The 11,937-nt window shown below is 36.1% G+C and overlaps 2 protein-coding genes across 3 annotated transcripts in view; one reads left to right on the forward strand and one right to left on the reverse strand.

Annotated features, from left to right (window-relative positions):
* LOC141443307 (pro-neuropeptide Y-like) overlaps nt 1-8,359 on the forward strand; it is a 60,057-nt gene extending 51,698 nt beyond the window's left edge. Inside the window, exons 2-3 of the mRNA XM_074108544.1 lie at nt 4,486-4,656; nt 6,547-8,359. Coding sequence (XP_073964645.1) covers nt 4,490-4,656; nt 6,547-6,670 — 291 coding nt within the window. The 5' untranslated portion in view covers nt 4,486-4,489 and the 3' untranslated portion in view covers nt 6,671-8,359. The remainder of the gene's footprint in view (nt 1-4,485; nt 4,657-6,546) is intronic.
* The window catches only part of LOC141443296 (uncharacterized), a 465,577-nt gene that overhangs the window by 403,824 nt on the left and 49,816 nt on the right, over nt 1-11,937 (reverse strand). The window lies entirely within an intron of this gene.

Here is an 11,937-nt window from a genome sequence, read left to right on the forward strand (position 1 = left end):
TGTCTTGTTCAATTAATACAAATTTGGCTACAGGTCATTGCTTAAAACTGGGAACAAAGAAACTAAATTGTTCTGGGTGCTATGACAAATTACGTTAAACTTTGAGCAGCAAACACACCGCAAATAGAGTGAAAAAAGTCAAAACTTTATGTGAATATTGTAAAAAATCTCTTTGCCGCGAATGCTACTATGTAACACATACATCTGAAATTACAAAATATTTTTTTTGCTCGATATCGATGTTTTTTGTTACCTTGCAACCCTAAAATTCTATCGATAGTTTTTTCTGTCAGTGCGTATATCGGGCATAAAAGATCCGTCAGTTTTACACATATGTTCAAATAGTATTAAGTGATTGCATCTACTTACGAACTTAACTGTACCAAGAGCAACTCTATGACTACCTATTACAATTCAAATATTAACAACATTTATCATAACTATGCATTTAATGACCTTTTTAGACGAGCATGTCAAACAGGTCCTTTCGACCCGCAAACGCTCTAACAAAAAGTCGAATGTCGGATCTTACATACCCTATGACGCACCGATTTAAAGTCTTCGAAATTGTTTCCCGCAGTGAACGTGTTAAAAAATAGAATATACTCCTCAAACTGAACAACATTAGTTCAGCGACTTTAAAAAAAAAATAAGTTTTTTTAATTTTTATTAAGTACAATTTAAAGTTTATTCGAAGAAGCAATGTAAAGCAAAATGCTTGATGTTTATGACGTCAGTTATGTTCTAGGATGGCGTACATTGATAGCAGTATTTTTTGTATGAAAATAGGAAAATTCGAAGACTCCATTATTTTTAAAAGACGCTGAACTAATGTTGTTCAGTTTGACGAGGACGATCAATGTTTTAATTTTTATAATTAGGTACGCTGTCCACAGCGCAGCAGTCCCTCCAGGGTGCTTCGTGAGTGAACAGAACTGTATTCATTTCTGTCTGTAGGTCCCATATCCGCATTTAGAGGTTTAATAACCATTTCATTTGCGGGTCTTCAAAGTCCGTGCTAGAGTATCGAGCCGGCAGATTGGCACTAGAAGTAATATCGAGTTACTCGATTTTATTGAGATGCATTACAAGTTTTTCTTTGAGGGTTTATGAGTTATGACTTTCTTTCCTTTGCCTCGTATAAGGAAGGAATTACTTTCATCAGTTTGAAAGCTTTAAATTTTATCGACTAGTGTTAGATGCAACTTTGTCTGTATATCGCGGTTAGAGCGCTTTCGTGAGGTAAAAAGTAAGTATACATAGTGTATTTTTGATACTACCCCAAGCTTTAAGGGTAGTTAGTTTAGTGACGGCCCTAATTATCACATCTAATTATGTTTTAGTAAAAAAAAATGGACTTATTATTTTCCTTTTCCTTTTTTTTTCTATGGTGGTAGGACCTTGTGCAAGGTCCGCCCGGATTGCTACCACCATCTTGCTCGCTAATCCTGCCGTGAAGCAGCAGTGCTTGCGCTGTTGTGTTTCGGTGTGGAGAGTAAGACAGCCGGTGAAATTACTGGCACTTGAGGTATCCCATCTTAGGCCTCTGGGTTGGCAACACATCTGCAATCCCCCTGGTATTGCAGGTGTCTGTGGGCGGTGGTGATCTCTTACCATCAAGAGACCCACTTGCTCGTTTGCCATCCAGTCAAATAAAAAATAAAATTAATTATAAAATTAATTAGTATGCAATGTATCACTACATGATACTACTTAGTTTTTGTTCAAAACGTCGCACTTGTTGACGTAACAGCTGTCACAGAACGATTCTCTCTCGTATCAAATTATTGTACGCATTACATTGCTACTCGAAAATATTTCAAAAATTAATTACGCTCTGGTAGTTAATTCTAAATTATAAATTTCTTTTGATATCGGTTCACAGCACTTAAATCTTCGTCTAGTTACAGTTTGAGGTAGTATCATAAATACACGCTGTATACTCATCTGGGATACTTTGTTAGCTTTCTAAAGTTTGTCTTAAGATAGGCTATGTAAGCCATCTTATAGCGCATGAGCGCCAAACAAATACCTAATTAATTAGTAATTTATTGAAATCTTTGTTTAAAAATAAAGATTTTTACTTACTCCTTAGGCGTTACTTTGTGGAGGTCCATATCAATGAACTAAAATAATTAAGAATTAGTCTAACAGCTGGTAGCATGGTGTACGGTTTTGTTGCTCTGAAGATTGGTCCCGCCGGAAGATCAGGGCTGGCTCCATCCCAGTGCCCTTAGTGTAAGTTTTCGGTTACAAAATACGTTTCGATCGCGTTCGCGTTAAAATCTCAATTTGTATGCAAACACGAACAGCGCCTCTAGCGGAACGTTTGCGATGTTCATGTTTCCATACAAATTGAGATTTTAACGCGAACGCGATCGAGACGTATTTTGTAACCGAAAACTTACACTAAGGGTACAGGAGTCCGCATTTATGCTGAGTCGGGACCTTTTCACTCACACATACAAAATTACAAACAAACAAACATCAAAACAAACATCACGCCTGTTTTCCCAAATGGGGTAGGCAGAGCACACGAAACGTTACCGTTTCGGAGACACTTAGCAATTTTAGGTTTTAAGTTTGACAAAACCGGTACAATAGTGACAGGTTGCTAGCCTGTCGCCTGCGGTATACCTTAACCTTTTGTCGCCTCTTACGATATCCACGGAAGAAATAAGACAAAGTTATATAATTATTATTTTACCTATATTTTATTTCATATTTTGTATTTCAACTATTTTTGTAACTTTTGTGTGTAACTATTACGAGTATGTGTGTGTTGAATATTTTTTTTCATTCATTCATTCATTCAAGATAAGCTCTGGTTGAGTTCGAAACGCGTCAGTGTAGTATGGTAGTGGTGATAGATGGGTTTGTGCGATTTGTGTGTGTTCTTACAGTGTGGAGGTGGAAGAACTGCATGAACACGCCTATCTTACATAAATTTAGCTAAGTATATAAGGTCGCGGGTGAGCAAAGAAATTCTTTTAGTTCACCTAATTAGTAGTCGAGCCTAATTAGTGGTCGCCATGGCCAAAATCCGTCTGATCGTCATCAAATTATTATGGGATAGTAGAAGATCGATATTAGAAGAAGTAGAATACATAGATGGGTAGGGTAGATAGTACAAGGATATTTTCTAATATACTTACTAAATTTATTATAAAATACATTTCATTCTATTATCAGACCGGTGCAGATTTTTACAAGTTCGTATCTCAGACCAGGATATTTCAGGAGGTTATTAGCTTAGTTTGTCTGAACGCCTCTGTCAATATTTTTTCATGGGAATTTTGGACTTAAAGTGTACTCATCATCCTATCTTCATTCCAGCTTATTTAAGTCCCTCTGCTGGGCACAGGCCTCCTCTCAGAATGAAAGGCGCATGGGCCGAAGTTTCCACGCGAGCCCAGTGCGGATTGGAAACTTCACTCATACCTCTGAATTACTTCATAGGTGTGTGCAGGTTTCCTCATGATGTTTTCCTTCACCGTAAAGCTCGTGTTGAATTTCATATGTAATTTCGCACATGAATTACGAAAAACTCAGAGGTGCGGGCCGGGGTTTGAACCCACGAACCTCTGCTTGAGAGGGGATATATAGGTCAAACCAGTAGGCCACCACGGTTTATTCCTTTTACGTAAAACAAATAAATACAATCTCTTACGTATGCTAACACAATTTAGTATTATGAGCCGAGTCAGCTCACGTCAAGTATGATCACTGATCCGTATTGAATATTAAGCTACTCACTTTGTTGATATTCTGAATGATATCTTCCGTTTAGGAATGAATCGCATTACGTTTATTGTAAGGCAACTTGGTAAAAAGCAGGGAGAATTTGAGTTTGCCGCGCACGTGTGTCTATGGTAGTTTTGGTACATCGGAAGAGATAACAAAAATAAATTAAAAAATCAAAAACACAACCTTAGTAAAGAATAACTTAGTTAAAAGAAAAAACAAAAATAAGTATAGAACTCTTAAAATATTAGAAGTTTGCGACTCGACAATAATGGAATTTGTATGCAACATTATTGTCGAGCTAGCGAGCCCGCAATTTTTTTAACTTTTAATTCTTTCTTGACCATAAACTATGCACTCCCCCCTCTGATAGAATAATGGCAACTTTTACGGTCATTTTTGAGAAAAATACATTATTGCAGCAAGGGGTTGCTTTTGGATGCATTATAACATGGAAATAATTAGGTACCTACAACAGTATGTGGTCTATTATTAATGAAGAGGTAAATTTTGTATCGTCTCCGTTACCACGGCTTGGGTCTAATTTCAGCAATAACAGGATAAATGATCCCCATGACTCCCCCTTGGATCCGCTTTGGGGTATTAGTTCGTCGCATGCTACCAGTATAATTTAAGGGTCGCTACCCTTACACCGTTCTCCCTCAAGTCAAGTATGAGAGAACGCCTGTGCCAAGCAACAGGACATATACTTTGATGATGATCTGAATATTCCCATTCCAGCACGATGCGAATCCTCCTGCCGGCCATCTTGCTGCTGTCCGCCATTTTGTCGTGCGCCGCGCAGGCGCAGTACCCGCGGCCGCGGCGCCCCGAGCGCTTCGACACCGCCGAACAGATCTCCAACTATCTCAAGGAACTGCAAGAATACTACTCCGTGCATGGCCGGGGACGGTAGAACGCTTTTACAATAATCATCATACGAGTAGTCTTTGGCTGCGTTTCGTTATGTGTGAGGATGTGTTGCGAAAAACATGTTATTCATAAATAAAAAAAACAAAAAAAAACGGATAACTGAATAGATCCAAGTATTGTTAGTGTAAGTATACAATATTCTTATGAGAAATATGTTATTCATAAAAAAAAATCGGATAACTGAGTAGATCCAAGTATTGTTAGTGTAAGTAAACTGATCGAGTGTTGCCATTATTTCCGGTTGCGAACTTCCTTCCGCTGGCGTTCGTGTCGTCATAGTGTGTTGTATGTTTTTATATGTTTTAGTTTTTAAATGGGTCCCACTGAAAAACAGCGTTGCGGCTTGCCGTAACATTATGCTGAGTGGGGTCCACTTTATACTATTCGATGTTATTTTTTTTTCATCTAAAGTACTTTTATGTGTATCGAATGTGTGTAAATAAATGTTTCTCTCTCTCTCTCTCAAGTATATAATATTCTTATGAGACTATGGTAGTAAACAGATAAGACATATTATTATATAAACCAATAGGAAAGCTTCATTTATCTCGCCTTGCTCCGCTCAGCTGAGCTGTTTTTACCAGAGCGGTGGTGTGCGAGGGGTAAATGAAGCGTTCCTATTGGTTCATGAAGAACACGTTCCTCGCGACACATCCTCGCACATCTCTGGTAGAAACGGAGTATTTAAGACATTTATTACCTCTAGAGAATTCACAATAGTGCGTAGACTTAAATGTCATTATCATATCAGAGGTAGGACGTCAACTGCTGGACAGAAGCCTCCCCCATAGATCTGCAGTTGCTTCGGTTGGAAACGGCCTGTATTTGTCGTGAGCCGCGGCTTAAATCATCCGTCCATTTTGTCGGTGGACGTCCTACGTCGGAAGTCCTTTCCAGACATTTAACTTGAACAATTTAATGTCTTTGGCTAAATCAATGTTTATTTATATTTTTAATGTTTCATAATATTTGCTGATCATGATTGCTACGTAATAAATAGACGCTAACTGTGTTTATTACATACATTCGAACATTACAAGTCAAAAGCTTGTAAAACTTAGGCCTAACCCTTATTCAGCAAAAAAAAATTGCCATAAACTAATCCTGTAGAAAGTTATTTCTTCAGCCGATTGTTTCTTTAAAACGGTCCCATATTGGGCGCCACTCTAATATTTTTATCACTTTTTAAATATTTATTGTAACTGTGGCTGGTAATTTGATGATTCAGTTGTTTCTTTTAATTTATGTGTTATAATGAGGGCTATCGCGTATGAATTCACCACTAGAGGCGCTAGTGTAGCGTGAGGTCTCCGAAATGTCAAATCTCATAGTTTTTGGGTGAGCAACGCGGGTTTATTTATAATTAGAATAATTTTGTGAATATTTTGCAATACCTGAAATTAATTATGGCAAATATGCGTTCCGGGGCAATTAATGTCTGTGTTTTGAGACAGTTTTGTCTTTCGGAAACCTTTGTGCTCCCTTTTTTTCGAACAAAACGGGGACTATGTAACACTGTGGCATGCTCGATATTTTTATGGTACGGTTTTAAGGTGTATTAAATATGATTTTAATATAAACTTTGTTTTCACGCCCGTAATAACACTTTGAAAGCCATACTTAAAAACCTCACGCAACAGTGCGCCATCTAGTGAGACAAAAAACGATATCCCTCATTTACTTGACACGAATAAATACGCTACTCGTAACTAGATGGCGTATTTGTTTTGTCGCTATACTTAAAAATAAATGATGCTCTATCAAATGAACTAAATAGTAATCTATCATGATTATCATGTAAAATGATTATGTTGTTTAATTTCACTTAACGGTAGTCATTTTTTTATATTGTACTGTTTTCTTTTCCAGTTACGGAAAAAGACAAATGCATATATCGGATGCATCTGTTATCTTCAAGGAGTTTCCATTCTTCGACCACAACCTGCAAAATATGAATGAAGACACCGTTTTTAAGACCCTAGCTTACCAATAAGGAAATTGACTTTGAGGGAAGACTGCTGTCACTTAAGTTCCGTCTTGTACCGTAATATGAATGGCGCTAGTAGTAGCTTTTTACGCCACCTAGTGGGAATAACATATTAGCGCCATCTATTAATTGTTTGATACAACTAGAAGCTTGCAAGGAGACTTTTTCTTTCAGCAACATTTTTAATTGATGACTCAAAGTGACAACAATAAGAGTTCCTTGATGGGCAAAATATCGCTAGATGGCGTTAGTATCGAGAAGTCCATTTGACCGTTTAGGGGCATACATGTCCAAATGTCAGAACGTCCAGGTGTCACATTGTCCATTGTCAAAAAGTTCGTATGCCCTAATGTCGGATAGTCCATATGTCCGAGAGTCCAGGGGTCTCTCATTCTATTTTGGTTTTATTTACACCTATTTCAATGGAATTGTTTTCGACTCGATCGCCTTTACTGTCAAGTCAATAAGAGCTGCCACTACGTAGACAATACGATAACAATATGGAAAGATACAATGTAGAATGAGGCCCCAGTCCATCTGCATGACTGGACCAGCTGGTCAATTCGCGTTGACTCGACACGACATGTACGAAGCATCATAGATGCATCTGGATCTTACCGAGAATGGGCCTCAGGGTGTTAGATAATAGACTGGAAATAATGTAGATGAGCAATCTAGCTCTCTAATCTATTTCAGTTATATTTATCATTTACTCGTAGTTGTGTTAGTCACATCTTTATACAATGAGACATTATGGGATTCAGGCCTTCAGAACTAGGACGTTTAATCCTTCGGACTTTTTGACCATGGACTTTTTGACGCTAGGACTTTCAGACACTATGATGTTTCATCCTTCGGACTTTTTGACCATGGACTTTTTGACGCTAGGACTTTTAGATACTAGGACGTTTCATCCTTCGGACTTTTTGACAATGGACAATGTGACACCTGGACTTTCTGACATTTGGACATGTATGCCCCTAAACGAAATTGGCCACACGGACCTTTAAATTATAACGCCAACTAACATTTCACAGAAACTCTAAGTCCCTTAGGCATATTTATTTAATGTAGAAGTGGATGGCGCTGTATTTTGTTATTCAATTGTAGAACCTATGTTTTTTCGTTGTAAAAGCTACAGGTTCCGAGCCTATAAAAAATATTATTATTATACTAACAAATAAGTTTTTTATTCTTTGTAAAAGCTACGGGCGCCAGGCTCATACTACCAAATAAGTTTTATTGTTTTATTAGATATCAGTGGTCTTTCCAAGCTATCTATAAAAGCTGTCAAATTTTACGACAGAAAAAATGGTGATGATGATGTCATTTAAAAAGTGAATTAAAAATATAGTTCCTGCATTTCGGTTTGCTTAAAATATTGTTTAAAATAAAATTTATGACAATTCTAGATTACTGGGCACCTACTTTTTAAATATAACATAAATATATATATACAATTATAACTTCATGAAAATGAAAAGTCCATTATTAAATTTAATCTATAATTATCAATGACTTAAAAATGAATATAGTCAGTAAGCATAAAACTCTATTGGTTTTTGTATTTTAGTTTTTTTTATAACTAATTTATTTTTCTAGTCGTATCAAATCTGTCTAGTCAATTATAATTTTATAAATATATTTAATAAATAAATCCCTGAACATAATTTTCAGGCTGGGTGAAAATTTATTTTAAGGGATTATACAATATTTCTTGAAAAAAAAGTAGTTATACTGAAATAATATCAGCAATTATTATAATTAATAAATGATAGTTGTCATTGTATTCTGAAATGCAAAAGTTTCAAAGTTTTTGGAGTTTTATTTGTATTTGCTTAATTTATAACCGCAACCACCCACCTACCTACCTTAAACATACAATTTATGGCTTGATTAAATAAATAAATACAATTTACTGTAATTTTTCGTGTTCATAATATCAGAAAATTCACGTATGAAATTACCTTAGTACCATTTATGTACCTACTGTTGTATGTAATGTAGATTTTGCAAAGATTTGAGTGTTTTCTGAATCCATACGCATTTGTTAACCTTTTTGAATTAAATCGTCAAGCGAAGAAACTACAAAGCTATATTGTATTGTACCTCTATTAATATGAACAGATAGCAGATTATTACATAACCCTTTCTGTGTCTTGCAGTCAGTCAAACAATCTTAATTAAGTTCAAGTCAAGCGTTTCATCTCAAATTACTTTCACAGAAATCAAACCTCTTTATCAACACTTGTAATACTGGTCAGTTCAAAATGCTTTAAAAACATTCATGAAATGGCTGCTGGTGTCATATTGACAACACTCTTGGCGGGAATTGCGGTCATTTTATTAATGGGTCACAAAACGCCTGATAAGGAAACAAAAGTAGTTTTAAAATTAGGAACAATTGGAAATTCTGAATTAATATATGAGAATATACACACAAGAAGTCCAATCAAAGGCATTAAAAGGGAAGACGAGCTGCAATTGCAGACGGTGGAAGAAGACGAAGTGATATCCGCCATCTTAGTTGAACTTTTGGCGGGAAGTGGAAATTGCTTTCTTAAAAATGGCGGCGTAACCCATAGACAAGTCTCCTTGATTTTACGCAGCACATGGAACGACGGGTACAAGTTTCGTGTTACAGTTTATTCAAAAAAGAAATAAAAAGTTACATAAGTTTTTCAAAGTTATAAGTGGGACTGTGCTAATTAAGTTAGCTACGTATTATATTCAATCAGGTAGACTAAAATAACTATGGATTGGATGCCTCAGTATATTTGGTAGACCCTGAGGCCGTATTGGCTATGGTTTACGATCGGATTTACTGTCATTTGGTGCAAATGGAAAATGGACTACTCGAAATTATACGTCAAAGCAGAAAAATGACAATTTGAAATACATACAACATGGAAAATTGACAAATTTGATGTAAGCCGAAAAAAACGACCACCTTGTATTTACGTACATGACGAATCGTTAATATGTTCCACCCAAAATCATTTGTTTTGGGCCTACGTAATATTAAGTTATTTAAGACTTTATAAAGACAACATCACTTATTGCTTATTTAATTTTGCTCCTAATTTATGATGGACAATATTCCATTTAGGTTTACCTAATTGATTCACAACAAAAATAAATTTGGTTGTAAGCTTTTCAGCACAATTATGTTTTGACATATCACTTTGGGTGATACCTATTCATTTTAGTCCAAATTCAAAATGGTCAATTCAAGTGGGCGATTTTTCATTTGCACCGAATCACAGTAATCCGATCGATCGTATTCACTGTCTCTTTCTATCATCATCCTATACTGTCTAACAGCAACGATTGACAAGAGAAGGTATGACGGAAATGGAAATAAAACTATTCTAAATGTATAATAAAAGAGCAGCCATCATAGAAAATGGGATTTCGATTTGTAGCATTCGAACATGGCGGATGTAGACAATATCTAATTTTGCTATTTCTGATTCTTTGGCTAGTTGAAGTATAATTTTGATAGTGTTTTATGCGGCGATTAACCTTAACAGTGAAAAGTGATCACAAAATTCTATATTGCTCTCGTGTCTGACATTTTTTAATGCGCAAGTGGTCTTCACGTGGTTTCTGGAATTTTACTATCAAGTTGCAAAAACTACAACCACCGTACAACGTGCCTCTCAAAGAGAGTTTACTTTGACACTGGCGAAATTGTCCTATTAATTAGGACAGAAAAGCCATATTTTATAAGAGAAGAAGAACATAGAAAATGGCGTAATTTTGCAATTATCAATATCAAAAAATTGTATTTGCAAAAAACACTTAGAAAACCCTTGAACAGAAAAGTTGCACTTTGATTTTTGATCCCTCTCGCCAGGGAGGAAAAGTTACTTTTCTGAATGAGAGGTTTGAAACATTATTCTTTATTCCACAAATCACAGCATGTAAACAATGTCAAATGAGAAGCTTTCCAGCCGAAGCCAAAAATTTAGTTGCTAAAGTCACAAAAATATGTATCTGTCTATTGCAACGTCATAAAGAAGCATGTTGATATATTTTCGCGATGTCAGCTGCATTTTTAGGGTTCCGGAGCCAAAATGGCAAAAAAGGAACCCTTATAGTTTTGCCATGTCTGTCTGTCTGTCTGTCTGTCCGTCCGCGGCTTTGCTCAGGGACTATCAATGCTAGAAAGCTGTAATTTTGCACAGATATATAAGTAAACTATGCCGACAAAATGGTACAATAAAAATTCAAAAAAAACTTTTTTTAGGGTACCTCCCATAGACGTAAAGTGGGGGTGATTTTATTTTTCTCGTCCTACCCTATAGTGTGGGGTATCGATGGGTAGGTCTTTTAAAACTATTAGGGGGTTGCTAAAACGATTTTTCGATTCAATGATCTGTTTGCGAAATATTCAACTTTAAAGTGAACATTTTCATTAAAATCGAGCGTCTCCCCCCCCCCCCCCCCTCTAAAATCTAAACCAGTGGGTGGAAAAATTTGAAAAAAATCAGGATGGTAGTAAGTATATCAAACTTTCAAGGAAAACTATAACGGCTAAGTTTGCTTGAGAATTATTAGTAGTTTATGAGTAAATAGCAGCCTGAGGTATAAAATATACCTAAACTTGGAAGATTCCGTATAAATTACGAATTCCTTAGATAAATTTTAGTTAATTTTTTCGTAATGGCTACGGAACCCTATTTTGGCCATGTCCGACACGCTCTTGGCCGGTTTTATTATCTTTGTCTTTGAGCGTGCGATGTGTATGTTTTTAACTTGGTGCCGTATTCATACCAATTTGAACTTTATACATGAGTGCTAAAGATGATTCAAAGTCAAAGTCAAAGTCAAAATATCTTTATTCAGTTTAGGCTATAACAAGCACTTATGAATGTCAAAAAAAATCTACCACCGGTTCGGAAAAACCCCTGCTGAGAAGAATCCGGCAAGAAACTCAACGAGGTATATATTTTCATCTTAATATTACTAACGACTTATATTGAAATACGTACACATACTATAAGTAATTCTTATCCAAAAAAAGGAAAAAACAACCTTATCACCATTGAACAAACTCCAAAGTCGACAGCAGATCAAATTAGAGTTCGGTTTGATCGAAACCACCGTTAGTTACAAACTTACATTTACCTTTGACAGTAACCCTATTCTCGAAGAATCGATGCAAAAGTGTATGGCGTAATTTTAGTTCGGCATTTGGCCGCTTGTAAAGTTAAGTTGGTGGCGCAGCTAAATGGATTATAAACAAGATGCGCGCGCAGCTGCAAAGT

This window comes from Choristoneura fumiferana, chromosome 27, assembly GCF_025370935.1.
Source record: "Choristoneura fumiferana chromosome 27, NRCan_CFum_1, whole genome shotgun sequence".
NCBI classification, from domain to species: Eukaryota; Metazoa; Arthropoda; class Insecta; order Lepidoptera; family Tortricidae; genus Choristoneura; species Choristoneura fumiferana.